Consider the following 23,299-nt stretch of genomic DNA (forward strand, 5'->3'; position numbering starts at 1 on the left):
TATACGAGGTATGATGAAAATTAGGGAAGAACAGTTGTGAGGGACTATTTTGTCACTATTTTGTCTTCTGTTAGAGTTATAAAGGACCATTTTGTCTTCCGTTAGAGTTGACGGAGCAAAAGACCTAAGTGTCTGACGGAGTTAATTATTAGGGACCAATCGAATAATTAATTTTAGTTAGAAATTAAAGTATCTAGTTCAAAACAGTAGTTAGCAAAGAAATAATATTTCTTAATTTTATGCAAAATCTTTATTTTTTTTGTTTGCACCAGGGTATCCATCAGGCCGGAAGCCCAATGACTAATCCATCGGGTACTGCAGAGGCCCACCTCCAGTGAGTATCGAACCCGGGATAGATGGTTAAGGGACACAGACCCTCATCCATCTGTGCCAACTTGCGTTGATAAATCTTTATTTTATTTAACCCAATAAAATTGTATCCAAACCAATGAGTTATACCTCAAATGACATTGTGTCTCTATACTCACTTAAAGGTTGAGTCACTCTTTGATAAAAAAAATTTATCCACGAGGAAAAATGAAGGCAATAAACCACATCTACATGATATAGAGCTTAATAAGTGATAATATAAGAGAAATATTTTTATTTAATATAGTTTAAGATTTACATTATATTATGCTAAAATATTAAATATTAAAATGAAAAAAACAATTTAATGGTTTACAGAAGAAAATTGAATTTAACTTTTTTTCATTTTTAAATTGTGTCATCAAACCTCTTTTGAAATAATGAGACGATAGCGTTTGATTTATCAATTATACATAATATAATTTATTTTTGTCTCATAACGAATACAATAAAATAGAATGAAAAAAATTGACATCATTATGTGTCCTCGTTTAATCACTTAATACAATAACATATATTTAGTTTTCACTATAATAATGATAAAATTTTCACTATATTTTTAAAAATTATAAACACCAATTATTTAAAATTCACCTAATCCTACCAAAAAACTCACAAGTTTTTAATCAAATTTATTTCGGTTAAACTCTCTAGAATAAATTCTCGATACTATGTACTTATCTAACTTTTAACAAAGAAAATCTCTCTAATTCATGATACAAAATAAAAAAATGATGCCAAAAAAGTTTGACATAATCTAAAGTTTTTTCTCCGAGTTTAATTCTTTTTATTTTTTTTAATGACTTTTACTAATACTTCATTAATATTTTTTTTTATTGAAACAACAAAAAAAAGAGCAATATTTTTTATTTGATTAGTGGTGGTTAAATTGGATTCTTTATAGCAGCATTTTCTTTCTTGGCCCAAAACTTGAAAATTGAGAGGGAGCTGACAAATAATAAAATGATTGTGAACTGTGAAGTGACGAGTGGTGAGTTCCAGAGAGTTGAAACTTGAAACCCCTAAAAAACCCTCTTCCACCTCCTCCATTTGTATATTGCTTCTACTTCAAATCGCTGCACTCACTCACTCGCCCTATACATCAAATCACGGTCGAAAAAGGAAAACACAGAAGCGAAAACGATGTCGCTGCGAGTGCTGAACCCTAACGCCGAAGTGCTGAACAAATCTGCGGCACTTCACATGAACATCAATGCCGCTAAGGGTTTGCAAGATGTCCTCAAGACCAACCTCGGCCCGAAAGGAACCATTAAAATGTATACACTTCTTCTTCTCTATTTCTTCTGTTCCTTTTTCTTCTCTCGCTTTCATTCTGTTCCGTCATTCGTTCGTTTTCAGGCTCGTTGGTGGCGCCGGAGATATTAAACTCACCAAAGATGGCAACACTCTCCTCAAAGAGATGGTTACCTTCTTTTTTCTTTTCATTTCTTTTGTTTCGTTAACTGTTTTAGTGTTCTGATCTGTCTATACATGTTTGAGTACCTTAGCTTATTTAAGTTCAGATTAGCTCACAATAGAAAGCTTTTCGGTGCAACTTTTATAGATTCCATTTATGTTTCCTTATATTTTTATTTGCCAGAACACTGATGATGTTTGATTTGCTGTTGTGGGTGCAGCAAATCCAGAACCCAACTGCTATAATGATTGCTAGGACGGCGGTTGCTCAGGATGATATTAGTGGAGATGGCACCACTTCCACTGTCATCTTCATTGGTGAACTTATGAAGCAATCCGAGCGTTACATTGATGAAGGTTAATCAGTTTCTGATACTCTGATGCTTGTAATTTTTCTCCCAAATGGCAATGAAGTTTTGGTTGCACACCTGGTAACTTATTGTGTGTTTGTAATGAAGCACAGTGGATTTAGCTCTTCTAACTATTGTGGTGAATTTTAAAGGGAAAGATATTAGATCTCAATAGTTTAATTGAAAATGAAAAATCAATGTTTAGATTTTTTCAAACGATTTGTGGTGCTGACATCTATACCTTGCATAATTTCAAACTATTAGTTTGCTTGTCAACCGTTGAGATTGTTCACTTTTTAACTTATATTTTGAAGTGCACTTCGAACATTTGAGGAAATCAAATCCACTACAGTTTTTGAAGTACTTTAGCTTCTTGTACTGCACCTGAACAATGTGGTTTAACAATTATTCAAGGCCTTCTCTTTCAATAAGAAAAAGATAGTTCACTACGGGAAAGGTGATATTAAATGTAATCATATACAGTATTCCAATAAATAAATGTAATCATATACTATAAAAGGTTTAGTGACAAAGAGATGTCCTTTAAAATGTGTGTGGAAGTACCTAATTATTTCATTTCCCCCATCTATTCCTTACAGCATAATTAAGATGACTATTTGCATCTTCTAGGTATGCATCCACGTGTGTTGGTTGATGGTTTTGAGATTGCTAAAAAAGCAACCCTGCAGTTCCTTGAGAAGTTTAAGACTCCTGTTGTGATGGGTGATGAGCCTGACAAAGAGATTCTCAAGATGGTAGCAAGAACAACAGTAAGGACAAAGGTAAACCATAATTTGTCTTATCTTTGTTTTAGATGACATTTGGTCATATTACAGACCAAATAAACAAATAAATACTTTTCATTCTCAACATAACAGTTGTATATTTTTTTTAATTCATTTCTGTCATGTTTGCAGCTTTATGAGTCACTTGCAGATAAATTGACTGATATAATTGTGAATGCGGTGAGTACACATTGAGTTGTTAACATTTTCAATCCTTGTTTACAAATTAAATATGATGCATTTTAGTTTATTTATTTTGCTTGGTCATTTGAATAAGCAGATTTTGAGACTCACTGGGCCTCCTACAATTGAGTGTTTAGTGAATTTTGGTTTTACAATGATAGGTTCTGTGCATTAGGAAGCCTGAGGAAGCAATTGATCTTTTTATGGTGGAGATCATGCACATGCGGCACAAATTTGATGTTGACACACGCTTGGTATGCATGCATGCTAACTATCATTGATTATATTTGTTATGCTTCATTAGTAACATTGCCCTTTAGGTGCTAATTTTACCTTTGCAGTTCATCAGATCAATATTTCTTGCAATCAATCAGTTGATTAAATGGTTTTCATTTTTTATAGGTCGAGGGTCTTGTCCTTGATCATGGTTCTAGGCATCCTGATATGAAGCGACGTGCAGAGAATTGCTACATATTGACTTGCAACGTGTCTTTGGAGTATGAAAAAAGGTAATCAAGTGAAACTGATATTAGTGATTATGATTTATCAAATTGTGTTTCACCAAACTTACATGCTTATGCCCACCTTCATATATGATGTCAGGCCATTGTCTGTTAGACTGATCAAATGAGTTTTTCCTCTACAGCGAGATAAATGCAGGCTTTTTCTACTCAAATGCGGAACAGAGGGAAGCTATGGTTGCAGCTGAAAGGCGTTCTGTTGATGAGAGAGTTAAAAAAATCATTGAACTGAAAAATAAGGTAGATATGTAGAAGGGACTTTCTCATATATGTTGGTACCTATAGTTTACTTTGTAGCCACAAATTTTTGTCTCTGCTGTAATGGCATTAACTTTAATTCCATGATTCTGCTCTTCTCAAATTGACCCCATACTTATGTATGCAGGTTTGTTCCGGTAATGATAGCAATTTTGTTGTGATCAATCAAAAAGGAATTGATCCCCCATCACTTGATATGCTTGCAAGGGAAGGAGTAAGTAAAATTATTATCTCCAAATTTTTTCTCCATTTATTTTAAATTTTACCAATATTGTGAACATAGCTCTTTTCCCTCTTCTTTTAATTCTTTACTGTTTTTTTAAAAACCTTGTGTATTCTGTCTGCTGATTGGTTTTTCTTTTACTCTAGATAATTGCCCTTCGGAGAGCAAAGAGGAGAAACATGGAAAGATTGGTTTTGGCATGTGGAGGAGAAGCTGTAAACTCTGTAGATGATTTGACTCCAGAATGTTTGGGTTGGGCAGGGTTGGTATATGAACACGTTCTTGGTGAAGAGAAATATACATTTGTGGAAAATGTGAAGAATCCTTCTTCCTGCACAATCTTGATTAAGGGTACACTATCTATGGCTCCTTGATTTTAAACGAGTTTGTTTTGCATCTTTTTCATTCATCTTTCTAGCATTTTGTTGATTTGTTTCTGCTGGTGGATTTAAGATGAGATAATATGGAATAATGTTGTACTGGTACAGGTCCTAATGACCATACAATAGCTCAAATTAAAGATGCTGTTCGTGATGGTTTGAGGGCAGTCAAGAACACCATTGAAGATGAATCTGTTGTTTTGGTAAGATTCATTCCCCGCTTAAATCTTTGTTATTTTGATTCCTGCTCTTGTATATTATAATATTATAACCCCCTCATGTATGCTTGAGTTGGATCTAAGGGAAAATGAATATGATTTTAAGATTTCTTGGGCAAAAGTGTTTTTTATTTGCCAGTCATTGAATAGTTCTGAGAGTTTTATTGTTGCTTTTAAATATTTGTGATTGAATCCAATTGTTTGGAGTAGTTAATGAATGGAATGAAAGATTTATAGCTAAATTCATGTTGAATAAAAGGAATTATGCTTCTACCGTTTTATAATAGTATTTCATAGAATTCATACCTCCTACAACGCACAACTATGATTTGCCAGTTCGTGGTTATGATGTTTATGATAGGCTTGACATGTATTTACTTGTCATCTTCAGGGTGCTGGTGCATTTGAAGTTGCTGCTAGGCAATATCTGATTAATGAAGTTAAGAAAACAGTCCAAGGGGTAATACAAATATCTCATGTCTTCCAATTATGTAATGTTCTTCAATTATCATTTGCATATTCTGATGGTGATGCTTATCAACTCAAAACAGCGAGCCCAACTTGGTGTCGAGGCTTTTGCTGATGCACTTCTTGTTGTGCCAAAGACGCTCGCAGAGAACTCTGGACTTGATACTCAAGATGTGATTATTGCCCTCACGGTATGCCTTCCGCTGCTTTTTCGCGCTCGTCTTCACCTGAATGTTATTTTTTTTATATTTATTCTGTAGGAGCGAGATTTGTATTATTGTTTGTACATGTTGACTTCTGTTTCAGGGAGAGCACGACAGAGGGAATGTTGTGGGATTGAGCCAGAACACTGGAGAACCTATTGATCCTCAAATGGAGGGTATTTTTGACAACTACTCTGTGAAGCGCCAAATCATAAACTCAGGGTATGTTTGAACTTTGCTATTGCTCATTCTTTGGATTAAGATATAATGCATCTATTATATCGTATTTTATATTTTCAGAATGGGCAACCATCTAAAATGTTCTTTATGTTTGTATCAGTTTGTTTACAATTGAATTTGATCAAGTAAATGTCTTTTGCAGGCCTGTAATAGCATCGCAGTTGCTATTGGTGGATGAAGTAATTCGTGCTGGACGGAACATGCGGAAGCCAACTTAGATTTCTTTCTCACCTGAAGCTTCTCTTTCGAATTTGGTTGTTATTTTCCTGAGGTGACAACAGCTATCGCTCGGATTGTTTTGACTCCTTCCGCCCCAATTTTAACTTGAACCTATATTTTGTTTTGATTTGGTTGTCTTTTTTTTTCCTAAGATTTTGTAAAATATAAGATTCTATTGTGACTAAATCTAAATGTTGGATCTCTTAAAATCTGTAAGCATAGTTTTTTACTTTATTTAGTGGAAGTGAATTTCACTTACGAAAGTAGCTTTAGTTTCTGGGGTTTTTGTCATTTTCATTTTGGTCTTACAGTTCACATTGCTCAAGGTACGACATTTTGTTCCAAAATGGCAATCATCTCGTGTTTCTATAATACAAAGCATTCCAATCCAACTATCCAAGTACTAGAAAATCCCAATCGGCTTACAATACAGAGAAACTAGTTTAATATGTGTTTAATGTAAAAACATAAAAAACAAGAAAGCCAATTTGTTTGGCTAAACGATGAGTCATGAGACAACAGCTCTGTCTGGATTATTCAAGCCACGGAGTGCAATAAATGCATTGGAAAGCTTTAAACAAAGGAATCAAGACTAAAACTCAATATATCTATTTCCCCTCAAATAACCTCTCAAGTCCTGACTTCAATTCCTTCGACTACTAGAATATTTCATGCGCAAGAATCATCAAACATTTTGGAAGTTCTTTCATTCTTGTTCTAACTGAATCCAAATTTCTGGAAAGTTTACAAACACAAAGATGGTTCGAATGCACCATGCACCAGCTTAATTGAGCATATGACAATCTTTGGCATTCACATCGGCATTTAACTAGGCTAGACTCTAGCAGTGCCCTCCACACCATGTTGTAGCATGTAGTCTTTCTTCATTTCCTCCAGAACTGTATCATTAGTGCTGTGAAAAATAGAACACAAAGAAAAGGGTCCATCATTACATTTACAACACTAGAATCTAAATTGAGTGTGTATGTAAAAGCAAGTTGATGATAGTGCCACAGGAAAGAGCCAATGACAAATCAAATATGCAGGAGGAATAAGTATTGCTTGTGTTTAGAACTAAACAAAAAATAATGCTTATATCTATGCGTGTGATGTATTTCAAAGAAACACATAATTCTCAGGTCCAAAGAAAAAAAAAAAGAAACATATAATTCTAAACCATAAAAGTAATAGTTCCAAAACACCTAACCAATGAGTTGCTAAGAACTCTGAACTTTGGGCCACTAATGCAAATCAGAGTGTGCGATTCAGGCAGTAGGGAACATGATTACATATACTTCTAAACCACAAAAGGTGTTCAATATTAATGGAAAGGTAAGCTTGAAAAATAACCTTTTTAACCTTAATGTTAATAGTTAGTTTTCCTTCATGAGCCTTGAGGTGAAAAGTAAGTCCACTTAACTCAGTTACAAACATTCTTAAACTTACTAGATGGAAGATGCAAAACAAGTTAAGAAATATCCAGAATCCGAATCATATAAGTAAAATGGCTTTCCTTGACATTAGAATTAGATATGCAAATATAACAAAACAACAACATTCACACAACACTTTATCGAGAGAGAGAGAGAGAAAGTTACAATTGATGAAGACAATCATTCAATTCTTTAGCTTGCTTCCGACACTGCCAAACGACAGAGATTTTTGCTGCGCAAAGCTGCACAAAAACAAGAAGAAATTCATGAGTACAAAAAAGCGTACAACTGCAAATTGATTATGAAAAAATTAGGGCTTGGAAAAAATATGCACTAGACCTTCTTCCACTTTCTTCTTGACATGATTCTCTCGCGCCTCTTGTACGTACCCCATTCAGATTCCTCCTCTTCTTCTTCTTCGTCAAATCGCAGTAGCAATCCCTCAAACTCGAAGAAGAAAACGACCGAGCACCTAGCTAGCTGCATAGCTCTCTCCTGCTCCCAAACGGGGTGGCCCAAATAGTTTAAGTTTGAGGCCCACTATGGCCCAAAATAAAAAAGCCCAAACTGAAGAGCCCAACAACTACCTACCCTGTGCTGGCTTGCTTTTTGGTAGAGTGGTAGGTACGTAGCTTCAGTACATTGAAGTCACACGTGCTTCTATATAGGTTTGTAATGATCGAAGAAGAAACTGAAGCGAAGGGATCATGTCGGAAGAAGCTGTAGTAATGGAGAACAAGCAGGTTATATTCAAAGGCTACATAGATGGAGTTCCTCACGAAACCGACATGGAATTGAAGGTCTCCAAAATAGACCTCAGTAAGATTCAGGGATCAGGATCAGGATCAGGATCCATCCTCGTCAAGAATCTTTATCTCTCTTGCGACCCATACATGCGCGGTCGCATGCGTGATTTCCGTGAATCTTATATTCCCCCCTTTGTTCCTGGCCAGGTGAATCAGCAAGAGCAAACTATATATATGATTTGATTTGATTTTTCTTATCTGGTTCAGCGAGTATAGTATGAGTAGGAGCATACGACACGTGTAGGCAACAAAAAATAATAGGAATTATTTACAGGATTATTGTTGTTATTATTATGTAACAGCTAACAAGATAGCATGTGTTTTTTGATGATCAAGGCGCTTGAAGGATTCGGGGTATGTAAAGTTATACACTCTGATAATCCGAATTTCAAGCCTGGGGATTACATTTCTGGATTTACGGGATGGGAAGAGTATAGTTTGATCCAAAAAACTGAGCAGTTGAGAAAAGTCCAATCAGATGATCACATTCCTCTCTCCTTCCATGTCGGTCTTCTTGGTATTGTCACACTTTATGCGCTTCACATTATTTATTTCTGCAACTTTATTAAATTCTGGTCAACATGTAACCAACGAGAAAAAGTGAGCTATTGGATGAAATCTCACACCAATCTCACATCAATGGCTATTTGATGGCTACAAGTCACAAAAGTTGTTGGCCACTAGCACTCCTCTTATCTTAATTGGATGCTTTCTCTTCTCTTTTCTATAGGACAATTGTTGAGGTTCCTGTTTCAAAACTATAGTTAGGGAATAAAATTTTCCAATAGGATAAGTTAATGTAATTAATTTAGGGTGATCAACAAAACCGCTTAATTAATTTGTTGAGGAACTGGCTTCCTTTTAGTTCTGAAACCACCTTGTATATCATCTGGCTATAGTATACTGGAGTTGTATGAGGTGTGCACGCCGCAGAAAGGAGAATATGTTTTTGTATCAGCTGCATCAGGTGCTGTAGGGCAGCTAGTAGGCCAACTTGCCAAGCTTCATGGCTGCTATGTAGTTGGAAGTGCTGGCTCAAAGGAAAAGGTAAGGTATTATTTTTAGCATAATCATTGATGCATACATATATATATTATCGATTATGCTACGTGTATCCTAAAATTAGGTAACGAAGTCAGCCACCAAGTGTAAAATACATGTTGTAATACAAATACGCATTGAAAATAAATTAAACCACACATATATTTATACATAAATACATTAGTAGCTGATTTTGGTGTACAAATAGTATTTTTGATATACTATATATAGTTTAGTTGAGTTGCTCTTTGAATCTGTAATTAGGTTGACCTCCTAAAGAACAAGCTTGGGTTCGACAAAGCTTTTAATTACAAGGAAGAATCGGACCTGAATGCAGCTCTACAAAGGTATGCATGAGTCATTTGTGTTAAACACAGTGATATATGGTGGAGGTGATTCTGAAAAACTTGCATTGGTGGTGGGTGAATTGACAGGTATTTTCCGCAAGGAATTGACATATACTTTGACAATGTGGGTGGGGAAATGCTTGATGCTGCACTACTCAACATGAGGATTCATGGTAGGATTGCAGTTTGTGGGATGGTGTCTCAGCAGAGCCTTTCTAAGCCCAAAGGGATTTACAACTTAATGAATCTTATTATAAAGCGCATCAAGATGGAGGGGTTTTTGCAGAGCGATTTCTTGCACTTGTATCCGCGCTTCTTGGAAGAAGTTTCCAGATACTACAAGGAAGGAAAGATTGTTTACATTGAAGACATGAATGAAGGCTTGGAAAGTGCTCCATCCGCTTTTGTTGGACTTTTCCTTGGCAAGAATGTTGGCAAACAAGTCATTCGTGTCGCCCATGAATGAATGATCACTTTTCATGCTTACTATGTTGTAATCATATATGTATTCATTGAAAATTTGTTGGGTGAACTTGACCAGCTGAGAGAGAGAGAGATTCTACCATCCTAGCAAAATTCTTGCTCCATAGTGTTTGTGTAATGTGCTATTGCCTTTTATGCAAAGCCTTATTTTCTCAAGTCGCTACCAAAAAATAATTGTGTATTACCTTTCATTGAATGAGATTGATCTTCGCACATGAAGCTTTGAGAGTAGCAAGTTTTCACAGTTTTGTGTAATCAGAGATTCAGAGTATTTAAATATTCGTTAAGTGCTTGAATAAAGTTTTTAGGAAAAATCAATTAATTGTTCACTATTTTTTCCTAAAGAGTGAAGATTACCCAATATTCATCTATAGAAAATTAGAAATAGGTAACAAGTGATGGCTTGTTTAAACGATTTATCATAAATATCCTCTAGTATTCTTGTATATTCTTTCTTTCTGTGTTTTGGTTTCCGATAGGTCAAATATGCACGAGATTCGAACTTCCGACACTTGTTTTGATCACTCGACCAATCCAATTGGTTTTTTTTATTTGTTTTTGGGGCAGATATGTATTCTTTTTATGTTTTTGATCAGAATATATTCTTCCATTCTAATTTGGAGTTATGCCTACACTTCCAGAACTTGATCCAATGAAGATGGGCTTGGCTGATATGGTATAGGCTTCGGGTATCAAACTGAAAAAGGCTTTTTGATACTTCAAAAGTCCAATTTTCAACAGGCTAGCAACCTTTCTAGCCTAGGTTGTTTTTGGGATAGAACACCTTCGGTAGTACACCAATTTTAATCACATCAATTAGTTGAACATCAAGATCAAGTTAAGACTTAAGAATTAGCACGGATTTGAATTCTCTCAATTTTTTTTGTCACGTGATAGGATAAAGTATGATCTCTAACCATTAATTTATAACTGATATCAAAAGAAAATACAAAAAAATCATTAAAAGATAAATCACACTTTATTTTTCAATTGATAAAAAAAAGTCCTATATCACATCATACTTTTCGTGCATGGTTTTATTTGAGTCAAAAGTCCTATATTCACAATGCACATTCTCGAAGCTTGTTGTTCATACACCACCCAAATTGAAGATTTTAGCATATCACTAAATACATGAATATTGATAACTTAAATTTTGGTCTTTAGTCAATAACAAATTAATAATTCCCTTAATCTATTAGTAGGAGGAGGCAAAAAAATGGATGGACCCTATGAGAAGAGACAAGACCCAACTCACTTGCTTGGCTGGCTTTTCGGCCATTTAGGAAAATCCAACATCGCTGATTCTTTGACCCAAAAAAAATTAAGAGAGAGAAAACGGTGACCGGTGATAGAGGATTAGCGGGTCAACTCTTCAATGGAATCTCCGCTGCCCCCCTTACGTGTCTCTTTTCTAATTTCAAAATCAAACGCACGCACTCTCTTTCTTCATAGCAGTTTTTAATTTCAACTCTCTTTATTAGGGTTACGGTCGTTCTCTTTATTTCGCTCTTTACCTCTCGACTCCCTTTGTTCTTCTCTGGTTCCATTCCCCGAGATCTGCATCTCTAGGTTTTCATTTTCTCACCCAAAACCACTATTATTATTCTGTTTAAATTCTCTAAGATCGAAAGGAATTTCCGTATAAGTTTAAATTCACCTTTTTGTTGTTTCTCGTTCTGATTTCATGTACTGAGACTCCATTTTGTGGTCCTGCGTCTTGATTATTCCGTTAGTGTAATTCCGAACACGTTTGTTTCCCCTGGAAAATTTTCAAAAATAAAACCGGATAAAAAAAATTCTGAAATTCCGGAAAAAATTTTGCGATGATAAGTAGCTACTTCTTCTCACATTTCTTTTCTTGCTTTGTTTTTTTTTAAATTAATTTGTACTTTTTTAGTTGCAGGAGTAATCGTTGAGAAACTTGCGAACTGAAAAAAATGGCGGAATCATCTCGCGAGGAGAACGTGTACATGGCAAAGCTTGCGGAGCAGGCGGAGCGATACGAGGAGATGGTGGAGTTCATGGAGAAGGTGGCGAAGTCTTCTGACAACGAAGAGCTGACGGTGGAGGAGAGGAACCTGCTGTCAGTTGCTTACAAGAACGTTATCGGTGCGAGGAGGGCTTCGTGGAGGATCATCTCGTCGATTGAGCAGAAGGAGGAGAGTAGGGGAAACGAGGACCATGTTGCAACCATCAAGGAGTATAGGGGAAAGATTGAAGCTGAGCTCAGCAAGATCTGTGATGGCATTTTGAACCTCCTTGAGTCCAACCTTGTACCCTCTGCTACCACCCCTGAGTCCAAAGTGTTCTACCTCAAGATGAAGGGTGATTATCATAGGTACCTCGCTGAGTTCAAGACTGCTGCAGAGAGAAAAGAAGCTGCTGAGAGTACTTTGTTAGCTTACAAGTCTGCTCAGGTGTATTCATGTTGCTTTCATGATCTGAGGAATTATTCTTTATTAGAGCAGTAATCTTAGTTTGTCAATTATAAACCTTAATTAGTTTGCGACTTGCGACTGTGCTGTTATAGCTTTTGTGATTGTTTAGATGTTTTAATGGGATGGTAGTTGTTTCTGAACTCTAAATGTGTGATTCTTTGATGCAGGATATTGCTCTTGCAGACCTTCCTCCTACTCACCCGATAAGGCTGGGTCTGGCACTCAATTTCTCTGTGTTCTATTATGAAATTCTTAACTCACCGGATCGTGCTTGTAATCTCGCCAAGCAGGTATTGTTTACACCCACTTTATGTTCTATTGTAAATAAAGTCCATTTTCGAACATAGTTTATAGAGAAATCAGAAAACCTGCATATCAAATGTAATTGTAAGCTTTTTAGTGAGAAAATGCAGTATTCTAGTTCTCTTAGTAGATTGAATTCTGCATTTTTGTATTCATTTCATTGTTATTTAAGAATGCTGATGCAGCAAGCAATATATTTATCTTAAGTGTTTGCTAGTTGCATCAATATCCCATTATGATGATGATGTGTCTTAAAAGCTCTAAACTATACACCGTTTTTTCATGATAACTTGGCTGTTATTCCCTGCGAACTCTTATCTGTTCTCTTTAGTGATTACTTAAAACGCTTATATGTGGCAGGCATTTGATGAAGCAATTGCTGAGCTTGACACCTTGGGTGAAGAATCATACAAGGACAGTACCTTGATCATGCAACTTCTCAGAGACAATCTGACTTTGTGGACATCTGATATCACGGTCTCTCTCTCTCTCTCTCTCTCTCTCTCTCTCTCTCTCTCATGTGTGGGTTTGTTTTTACACTGAATATTTCTTGACTTGTCTGTGGTTGTTAAAGATTAACAACAAAATATATTGTCTTTTCAAATCTTTATTCAAAAGCAAACTTGTTCTATGGAAGAGCATGAAACAAATTTAAACAAGTTTAGTTGTACTATTTTGTATTTTAAATAACTTTTGTTTTGAGCATCATTTCTGTCTCAAGCTTTGTTCCTGGCTTGCTGCCTTGTAGTAGTGTCTAGGTGTTAGGCTCATTTCTTATTGACTCACAAAATTTCATCCTCGAACTTGCCTCAACAATGAAACATACCATTCCACATATTCTTACTGTAGTTATAATGGATTACTTGTGTTTGTTTTAATAATTTATGTAGATCTTTGTGTGCCCCTGCACACACGCATAGTAATAGTAATTGCAATTGACAGTATCTCAATCTTCTCTGTCAATTCTCATCAGTTTGAGATAATACTCTATGTTTGTGTTTCTCAAGTTTTTTAATTTGAATTTGCTCTTAATATTTCAGGATGAAGCTGGAGATGAGATCAAGGAAACATCTAAGCAACAGCCAGGCGAGGGGCAGCAGTAGCATGGTAGTTCATGGGATATGAAATTCTGTACTTCACTGGTTAATATAGATTCCGTCTGTGTTGCTATAGTAGGATTGTATTTACAGATTTCTATCATTTCAAGTACGGGTTGTGCTTGTGATTTCCAATGTTTCAATGAATTCATGTATGTGTTTTTTATTGATCAGAATATGTGTCTTGGTTGTTTAGTGATTTACTCATTTTCGATGTTTTTAAATAGAATGTTCGGCGTTCTTTTGATATCATCGTTCACCTATATTGCTGCAAGTTCTGGTTTCTAGATCACTTTTCGGGTGCTTCCGTTGTATGAGGGTAATATTGTTTTACCAATTCAGATTCTGAACCCACTTTATGGTTAATGTTATAAACACAGATAAATCTGTGCATGTCATGCGCCGAGTGATTTCAACTTTGCGGTGACTCGAGAAAATGTCAAATGTTTGGAAGTAAATCAGATTTTTATTTGGAGGATCAAATCGCTTACATGTAATTTTAGGGATCAGATATATTTTGGGTCAACAAGGTGCTACTCTTTAAGTGGGTTAAACGTCTCATGTATATTCGCACACTTTCTTTCCAAATCCGTCTTTCAATGGTTTGTAAAATGGATCTTCCGCGATAAGATATTTGATGAGTGATGAGTAATTATAAACAAACAATTGCTGTCATAGTTAGTGTGGGCGCCTGTAATGTTAGGTGCTAAACTCGGTCTACATTAAGAATGTAGAAAGTCATCGCATCAAAATATGAAATATACACCAGGAAAAAAAAAATGAAATGGTTTCTTTAAGGTTTAAGCTTTACTACATTTGTCCGCTACTTTAGGCTTTAGCTAGATATTGCAAACGGTGGATGGCTTTCTACATTTTGTACTGAAATGGTTAGATGAAGATGAAGATTAGACTATGATGATATTATCTTGTTATGTGGACTAGGGTTGGGAAAGAGGGTGGCTTGGATTTGGTGATAGGTGACAAAGACAGTTAAATGGTACATTCAACTGTTTCTTCATAGGATTAGGCAAAGTATGGAGCATCTGTATTAATTAAGGTTGCAATCTCTAAAGTACTAAAAACTCTATTGTGGGATTCTCTTTTGCCCGGATTCAATAACAGAAGCTCACTGTCCAACCCGGCCCGGTTTCAACCTGCTTTCCCTCTCCTAATACGCCTGAGACCTGTATGCATATCCTCCATTGATGGTGCTCTGATTAATCAGAATCGTCCCGGTAAGGGTATGCTCTGAACGATGGCCTCCGAATGGAAGCTCCCAACCCCTTCCATCTCATCAGTTTATGTTCCCTGTGACTATATTACATCTCTGCATTTATCTAACTCATGCTATCAATTCTGGCTTTCATTACGAATGATTGGCATAATTTCTAAGGGTGGTTGCATGCTCCAGTTTGACTTGGAAGATATTTTGGTAGATATTTTATTGGGTAAAACCAAAGTGGGCAACTGCCAACTACTAATACCTAGCCCATATTAATACGCGTCAAACCCAAAAGGGGCATAATCGTCAATACACACAGAAAATGGCATTACTCTAGTGAACTGAACAGTAGCTATTAGTGCTTCTTATTCTTAGCTAATGCTTCAGCGTTTGTGTGTGCTGCGAGTAAGTGGTTCAATCTCCTCAGCTGCTGCTTCATTCCATCGCACAAAACAATCACTCTTTTCTTCAGCTTCTTCTGCAATGGCCGCCACCGAAGAATCGCTCCGCAAGGCCCTCGCCGAAAAGCAATCTGCCGTCGAGGCTCAGGGAAATGCTGTCCGTGCACTCAAGGCCGCCGCAGCACCCAAGTCTGACATCGACGCCGCCATCCAGTCACTCAACGCACTCAAGCTCGAGAAGACCGACGTCGAGCGCCACCTCCAGTCAATCCTCTCCGCCGACGGTGGACTAAGCAGGGAGGCGTTCCGTCAGGCCGCTGTCAACACGCTCGAGCGCCGCCTTTTCTACATCCCGTCGTTCAAGATCTACCGCGGTGTCGCCGGCCTCTTTGACTACGGCCCTCCCGGATGCGCTATCAAGTCCAATGTTCTCGCCTTCTGGCGCCAGGTATCCACAATTTCTTCAATAACTGATTTGTTTTAATCGATAACTTAGGGCTTTCGAATTTCGGTTGTGGTTATGGAATTTGCATCTTGTGTATTGTAGGAGGAATTGAGTGAGACTTGAGTTATTTCACTTATTTGAGATTGCTGATTGGCGCATGCATGTGGTTACAAAGTTAATCATTATGGTTACGATATTATTAGCTTAGTTAGTTGAGCTTTCAGATGATTAAGTTTTTGCACGCTTAAAATAGAAATAGAAATAGAAATGGATGTGTTTATGGTTTCTTTGTTAGGCTGAGAGGTTTATGTTTTGTGTTGTGTCGTTTCACTTTGTATTTGGCAGCATTTTGTTCTTGAGGAGAACATGTTGGAAGTTGACTGCCCCAGCGTGACACCCGAGGTTGTCCTCAAGGCTTCAGGTCATGTGGATAAGTTTACTGACCTCATGGTTAAGGATGAGAAGACCGGGACGTGTTACCGTGCCGACCACTTGCTCAAGGACTTTTGCAATGACAAGCTGCAGAAGGACCTCACGATGTCATCCGAGAAGGCTGCGGAGCTTAAACATGTCTTGGCAACCTTGGATGATCTCTCTGCTGAAGCGCTTGGTGCCAAGATTAAGGAGTATGGAATTACAGCTCCTGAAACCAAGAATCCACTATCTGACCCTTATCCGTTCAATTTGATGTTCCAGACATCTATTGGTCCATCGGGCTTGATCCCTGGGTAAGTAACTTTCCGATCAAAGCATGTGCTATTTTCTACAAATTTACTGCGGTGAAGACATTTATCTCTTGTTCAAATGTGGCAGCTATATGCGTCCTGAAACTGCACAGGGCATATTTGTGAATTTCAAAGACTTGTACTATTACAATGGAAACAAGCTCCCATTTGCTGCAGCCCAAATTGGGCAGGCATTCAGAAATGAGGTTGGTAATTGTTGCCTTGTTTTTGCTCTACAGACACCTAGATGTTTCTCTTTGAACTTGTTACACTATTCTTTACTGTGGTGACAAGTTTAGATCCTTTTCTTAATTCGATTTGTTGTTTATGTGTAGATATCTCCCCGACAAGGCCTTCTTAGAGTCCGTGAATTTACATTGGCAGAAATTGAGCACTTTGTTGATCCAGAAGATAAATCTCATCCAAAGTACAAAGAGGTTGCTGAATTGGAATTTTTAATGTTCCCAAGGGAAGAACAAATGTCTGGTCAATCCGCCAAGAGAATTCGCCTCGGTGAAGCTGTGTCAAAGGTCAGTTTGAGCTATGATGAGTTCAAGCTTTCTTGTTTTCTTCTACGCTGATTTTTAGTCATCTTCTGTGGTGTGTTGTGATTCTTTTTTCCAATTCTTTTTTTTTATTATTATTATTTTGTTATCAGGGAATTGTCAACAATGAGACTCTTGGTTATTTCATCGGTAGAGTATATCTTTTCTTGACACGTCTTGGTATAGACAAAGACCGGTTACGATTTAGGCAACACCTTGCTAATGAGATGGCCCATTATGCTGCTGACTGCTGGGATGCTGAGATTGAGTGTTCCTACGGTTGGATTGAGTGTGTTGGCATTGCAGATAGGTCTGCATATGATTTGCGTGCTCACTCGGTAATGACCATTAATTAACATACTCTGGGTGATATTTTTATTAAACCAAGTTACAGTTCTAATAGATGAATAGTATGGTAACTTTGGTGGTTGGTATAATTCAAATTGTATATGTTAACTACAAGATTAAGGAAATTTGATGTGTATACTATAAATATAATTCATGTGCTTTGTTGACGTTGGCATATTGTTGAGTAAAATGCATTTTTGTCATTGAAAAAGTTATTTTCCCCCTTCATCTTAGCATTACATGATAAATCGTTTGATCTATCACTTGTTTTACTCTTGAAGTTTCGTTTTTGACTGTCTAGTGCTTACTGTGCATTTGATTAATAAAGCAGAACCGGAATTAATGAAAAAACTTGAAGGGCACTAAGTTTACAAGTAGCTATACTTAATGGGTCATACTGTACATTGTATTTTACCCTCTGTTGTAATATCATGATCACTAAATAGATCTTTTGGCATATTATTATACGCCTGTGGTTTGTTTCTTTCTAATTGCAATTTTTGTATTTGATATTCAGGATAAAAGTGGGGTTCCATTGGTGGCTCAAGAAAAATTTTCAGAGCCTAAGGAAGTGGAGGTACGTTTTAACATTAATAGTGTTTATATATATATACTGGTCCCTGAAACTTGATATACAACACTAAAAAATCTGCGGTACCCGTTAGTTGACATGGTTTGTGTATGATGCCAGAAATTGGTTATAACTCCCGTCAAGAAAGAGTTGGGTCTGGCATTCAAGGGGAGTCAAAAGAATGTGGTTGAAGCACTTGAGGTAATGGATAGTGTAATTCCTTTAATATGATGACACTTTGTAACAGCTACTGGGATTACTTTTGACACATCAAATTCTTCTGCAGGCGATGAAGGAGAAAGAAGCTTTGGATATGAAGGCTGCTCTTGAATCAAAAGGGGAGGTGGAGTTTGAAGTTTGTACACTTGGTAAAACTGTGACTATTACAAACAAAATGGTAACTATTCAGAAGGAGAAAAAGAAGGAGCACCAACGAGTTTTTACACCATCCGTGATTGAACCATCCTTTGGAATTGGACGGATTATTTATTGTCTCTTTGAGCATTCTTTCTACATGAGGCCAAGTAAAGCTGGGGATGAACAGTTAAATGTATTCCGGTTCCCTGCAGTTGTGGCTCCTATTAAGTGCACAGTTTTCCCTCTGGTTCAGAATAAACAGTATGAAGATGTTGCTAAATACATTTCTAAGTCATTGACTGTTGCGGGTATATCAAATAAGATTGACATTACAGGTTAGTCAATAAATAGAAGTTCTCATTAACACCATTTGTTGAATACAATTTTAGATTATAGAGATTCTCGTTGTTAGGAGCATAAATACTAGATGCTTGCATGAAGGCAAGTTATATCGTTGTTCACATGCTTTGCATGGTCGATTTAATTTTAGTGATGGATTAATTGGTCTGATCATACCTTAAGACTAATGTCATAACCTTTTGAAAAATATTAACAGGTACATCAATAGGAAAACGGTATGCAAGAACAGATGAACTTGGTGTGCCCTTCGCAATCACTGTAGATTCAACATCTTCAGTAACTATTCGGGAGAGGGACAGCAAGGATCAAGTGCGGGTTGATGCCGAAAAGGCTGCATCTGTTGTTCGCGAGGTAACTGAAGGCCACAAGACATGGCAAGATGTGTGGTCAACCTTCCCCCATCACTCCTCTGCTTCCACCGAAGAATGAGTTTCACTCCTTTCACTGTGTGGGTTGACCTCTTAAACCTTTTTGCTGCAGAAGTTTTGCCATGTCCTTTGTTGGAAACAGTCGAACTACAGGATATTTTTTTTTACAAACTAAATGTGTCTTCTTTTTATGATTGAGTTCCTGGCTTTCTGCTACATACGGGCTTATTGACTCGCACATTTTGTATCTGTTAAAAGATATAGATATGTTAATTTAACTAGTTTAATTTCAGTTTGCTCATTGCTTCGCGAGGGTTCAAGTGGAGTGAGTGGTGTATGTCAGATAAGAAAATGATTACATGTTCGTTAAATGTCTGAATTGACAAGGTATAGGACTCAGATAAAGCATAAATGCATAATCCAAAAACAAGTTCAAAATTCACGGGACTGCCTCCCATTAAATTTAGAGGGGTTTGGTTTCAAAAGTTTTATCTTGCAAAAATTATTAAGTACTTAATTTGTTTGTGGAAAAATCAATTTCATTTTCAACTTCGCGAGTTGCTAGTCCAGCTGGTCAACAAACCTATTTTGCCTTTCTCCAGTCCACTGCTGGGGGCAGATGTGATGAGTTTTAATGTGTTCTTTTATGCGCCAAATTTGTTTCTGAAGAGTTCACACTTTGAAATTAAGAAATTTCCTCCACGTGGAATCGATAGCCTAGTACATATTTGCTTCTGCTATTTAAAAGAAAAGCATTTTGTTGAATTCTAAGGTGGCCAGGTATGATGTCATTATTGGTGCAATTCAGCTACAGGCTACAGGTGCGAAAAACTATTTCTTTCCTATTGCTCCCATTGTGGTCCTATTGCACAATTATATCCTTGCAAAGCATCATTCGTTCAAAAGAAGGTCCTATGACCCATAGTCATATTCCTCCACGAAGAAAGAGTTCAATATGGCATTCATTCAGAGCATGGTTAGTTAAAGACGAATTCCAAAAGAAAGAATAAAGATACTCACAAATAATAAGGCCCATCTCCCTTTTACGATTCTGTTTCATTTCCGTGTTTTTATCGTGTTGCATTGAAACTAGTTCAACGTAGCTGTAGTTACTAGTTATTGTACCAAATAAGTTTATCAATATAAATAAGACTCCTATTTCACAAATCATCATAATATAATAATAACACTAGATCAATTTTGAAAATTTTCAGACTCCTATCATCTATATCAGAACTAGCATTCTAACATGTTTAACAGTATCAGTATAAATTTGTTGACATACAACTAAAACATGCAGAAGAAGCTTCATCAATTGATGCAGTGCAGAGTTATTGGTTAATCAAGAATGCTCTGATATGAGATATCATCTCTTGTGTCCGAGAATGTGAAAGCTGATAGTTATGAAGCACTTGGAATGCATGGCCTACACCTTTGTACATAACTGTTTCAACCCTTTTCCCTGCTCTTGCCAAAGTAGTTGAAAACTCCAAGTTTCTGTCTCTGAGTATATCCAATTCTGAGACACATACCATAATTGAAGGAAGCCTCAGCTCCCTCAATCTGGTTGTGCCATTTGCAAGAGGGTTGCAATATGGATGGTCACGGCTGGATCCAAGAGGAAGTGCTAGGCGCCAATAAGTGTCAGAAACCGGCAAAGTTAGCGCCGAATTCAGCGGCTGCTGATGAGAATTCTTCTCGGACAATGTTCTTTCCTCTCCTCCAAAGAAAGGTTGGATCAATATGACACCCTTTAGAGACATATTGGTGCTTGATGGTCCCATTCTTGTGGCCACATTGAAAGCTATGTTAGCTCCTGCACTATCACCACCTAGGAACATGGAATTTATGTTGCAATGGCTCAGCCACCAATTTTGCACACTAGAGGGATTGAGTGCTTCTCTTTTCACCCAATTGAGAACACTGGTTCCATCATCGTATGCGGCCGGAAGGCGATTCTCCGGTGCCAGTTTGTAGTCTATGGACACAATGACACAGTTTGCTTTGGCAGCAACATTGATCAAGAACTCATGGTAACAAGACCAAGCTGCCGAACCAACACAGAATCCTCCACCATGGAAGTAAACAAGCAAAGGAAGCTTATTGTTGCATTGGTAACTTTGTAAGGGCACGTAAATTCGTGCCCATAAATGGGTCTCTTTGTGGATCATAATGTCTCTAGCAGTGACACCGCGTTCTGGTGTCACTGCAGGGGAGACATTAGGCACAATTGGTGGCCTTTCCACTCTCCCATCTCTTCGAACTCTAATGAGTCCTTCGATTTCCTCAGTGATGACATCACGTTGGAGTTGAGCATTGTTGTTCACTTGTGTGTTGTGCCTAAGCGAAATGGCAGCCATGTTAATTATGCTAAATGCTATCTATACAACTCTTATAACTAATAAGAGAAGCTTCTATTTTGTGATGGCATGCATGGTGTTTGTGGTTTGGTCCCTTATATAGAGAAGAAATGAAGGTAGAGGAAGCTTCCTTATGCTCTTCCCTCTATGCATGCAGCAAGTGGATGAAGCTACCTATATGTCAATATCTTCTTCTGCATGTGCCGCCAAGAAAATTCTTAGTCCTTTTTATGTTTTGACTTTTCCAATTGTACTTATTATATACTAAGATTGCCTTTTCTCAAAACCACCGTCTTGTCAAACTCAAATCCATTACTACATACTCTTAAAGCACACTAGAAATTTTATCATGAAGCTAATAAACGTGGAGAATCTGATTGAACGAGAGAATGTTCATGTATAGGAGAAGCATTATTCTTATCCGGTAAAGTTCAATGCAGCATTTCACGCCTTACTTTTCTTGTAAGCATGGTATACTACCAACTTGCACTGCCATTGTTATTATCAGCTTTAACTTCATTCTGCCACATTTTGTAATATGTGTATACTGTCACTATATATATATCAAGTTAAAAACCATCTTTTTAACATCAAATTCTTATATAAAAATATATAATATTCATGTCCAACACCGTATTCTCTTAATTACTTTAGAAGTTAAAAAACCTCGAACTATTTGTTTTTTACCCCCTAAACGTATTTAGTTTTCAATGTGCAACAAGTATATATTAATGTGTCCAAAAAATGTTGGCAAAAGCATGTTGGAATTAGTTGACAAAGTAGTATACTCTACAATTTCTGTTTTCCACAATTTTGACACATTATTCTCTATTACTTTAGATTGTGAGATGGTTATATGTATAAAATGCGGCAAATATGGATTTGGCTTATTTTCAGATTTTGATGCCTAGCTAATCGATGAACTTAACTAGGACACGTTTTTTCATTCATTATATTCTACAAACAAAAATGTTATTGCTATACTAAAATCAGTTACTAAATCAGTCACTAATTTATTTGTATATAAATACATATGTGGTTTAATTTATTTTTAATGTGTATTTATATTTTAATATATATTTTATACTGGTAACTGACTTTCGTAACTAATTTTAGTGTATATGCAGCATAGTCGTTCTACAAATGGCTTGTTTGGGTGAGCTCTTAGAAAATATATTTTTTAAATTATCTTTTTTTGAAAGATTTTATAAAAAAATAAAAGTAATTTTATGTTTAGATATCTTATACAAAAAGATCTTTTTATTTATCATCATGTTTGGGTATAATCATATAAAAACTTTTTTGTTTATTTATTATGTAAAAAATATTTTTTTAAAAAATATTTTTTTAAAAAATATTTTAAAAAAATATAAAATATAAATTATAACTTCTCAAAAAAATATTTTTTATTTTTATAATAATTTATTTTACTTTTACTGTTAGAAATTTAACAAATACGATAAAAAAATAAAAAAATTATTTTTAATTAAAAAAAGATTTTTTTATCAATTTAATAATATCCAAATAAATATAAAATAATGCTGCGAGCGAGTACACCATATTTGCATGTGTAGTGTAAAGTCCTTTTGTAACATGCGTGAATATTGTGCCATGTTCCTTCCTTATTAGGAACCAAAAGTTAGATACTATTTTAGATTTTAGATATGTAAGCATTGGAGTATAGATAATCAGGAATTTCATCAGTCATATTTTTCATGAATATGGTAGACAAAGAGTAAGATAAACATAATGATTAATTTGATATTCTTTTTATATATGTGTGTATTCACCACCACCAAGATAATTTAAAATC

The 23,299-nt window shown here is 36.3% G+C and overlaps 6 protein-coding genes across 7 annotated transcripts; 4 read left to right on the forward strand and 2 right to left on the reverse strand.

Moving 5' to 3' along the window:
• Nucleotides 1-1,342: 1,342 nt before the first annotated feature.
• LOC107486874 (T-complex protein 1 subunit zeta 1) lies at nt 1,343-6,067 on the forward strand. The gene is made up of 15 exons (XM_016107442.3): nt 1,343-1,646; nt 1,729-1,792; nt 2,007-2,142; nt 2,766-2,917; nt 3,053-3,100; nt 3,265-3,357; nt 3,506-3,612; nt 3,750-3,864; nt 4,010-4,096; nt 4,252-4,456; nt 4,594-4,688; nt 5,095-5,163; nt 5,255-5,362; nt 5,478-5,596; nt 5,757-6,067. The coding sequence occupies exons 1-15, from the start codon at nt 1,513-1,515 to the stop codon at nt 5,830-5,832; spliced, it is 1,608 nt and encodes a 535-aa protein (XP_015962928.1). The 5' UTR covers nt 1,343-1,512; the 3' UTR covers nt 5,833-6,067.
• Nucleotides 6,068-6,419: 352 nt separating this feature from the next.
• Nucleotides 6,420-7,764, reverse strand: LOC107486876 (uncharacterized). Its single transcript, XM_052259989.1, is given in 3 exon segments — nt 6,420-6,746; nt 7,432-7,508; nt 7,541-7,764. Coding segments are annotated over 3 exon segments (276 nt in total). The 5' UTR covers nt 7,661-7,764; the 3' UTR covers nt 6,420-6,667.
• A 134-nt stretch (nt 7,765-7,898) lies between these two features.
• On the forward strand, nt 7,899-10,158 carry LOC107486877 (2-alkenal reductase (NADP(+)-dependent)). The gene is made up of 5 exons (XM_016107447.3): nt 7,899-8,219; nt 8,409-8,608; nt 8,972-9,119; nt 9,378-9,460; nt 9,548-10,158. The coding sequence occupies exons 1-5, from the start codon at nt 7,974-7,976 to the stop codon at nt 9,924-9,926; spliced, it is 1,056 nt and encodes a 351-aa protein (XP_015962933.1). The 5' UTR covers nt 7,899-7,973; the 3' UTR covers nt 9,927-10,158.
• Nucleotides 10,159-11,352: 1,194 nt separating this feature from the next.
• Nucleotides 11,353-13,987, forward strand: LOC107486875 (14-3-3-like protein A). 2 transcript variants are annotated; one of them, XM_016107444.3, is made up of 5 exons: nt 11,353-11,515; nt 11,844-12,363; nt 12,552-12,674; nt 13,048-13,164; nt 13,728-13,987. In XM_016107444.3, the coding sequence occupies exons 2-5, from the start codon at nt 11,884-11,886 to the stop codon at nt 13,788-13,790; spliced, it is 783 nt and encodes a 260-aa protein (XP_015962930.1). In that variant the 5' UTR covers nt 11,353-11,515; nt 11,844-11,883; the 3' UTR covers nt 13,791-13,987. The 2 variants fall into 2 exon arrangements, with proteins under 2 accessions (XP_015962930.1, XP_015962931.1); XM_016107445.3 differs by having other exon boundaries at nt 11,356-11,515; nt 11,850-12,363.
• Nucleotides 13,988-15,323: 1,336 nt separating this feature from the next.
• Nucleotides 15,324-19,418, forward strand: LOC107486873 (glycine--tRNA ligase, mitochondrial 1). Its single transcript, XM_016107441.3, has 9 exons — nt 15,324-15,855; nt 16,198-16,580; nt 16,666-16,783; nt 16,913-17,107; nt 17,236-17,460; nt 17,988-18,047; nt 18,162-18,242; nt 18,328-18,733; nt 18,955-19,418. Exons 1-9 carry the CDS (start codon nt 15,385-15,387, stop codon nt 19,185-19,187), a joined length of 2,172 nt encoding a protein of 723 aa, XP_015962927.1. The 5' UTR covers nt 15,324-15,384; the 3' UTR covers nt 19,188-19,418.
• Nucleotides 19,419-20,004: 586 nt separating this feature from the next.
• LOC107486835 (probable carboxylesterase 17) lies at nt 20,005-21,542 on the reverse strand. Its single transcript, XM_016107401.3, has one exon. It carries the CDS (start codon nt 21,484-21,486, stop codon nt 20,458-20,460), a length of 1,029 nt encoding a protein of 342 aa, XP_015962887.1. The 5' UTR covers nt 21,487-21,542; the 3' UTR covers nt 20,005-20,457.
• Between the last annotated feature and the right edge of the window lie 1,757 nt (nt 21,543-23,299).

The sequence above is a fragment of the Arachis duranensis genome, chromosome 4 (genome assembly GCF_000817695.3).
Source record: "Arachis duranensis cultivar V14167 chromosome 4, aradu.V14167.gnm2.J7QH, whole genome shotgun sequence".
NCBI lineage: Eukaryota > Viridiplantae > Streptophyta > Magnoliopsida > Fabales > Fabaceae > Arachis > Arachis duranensis.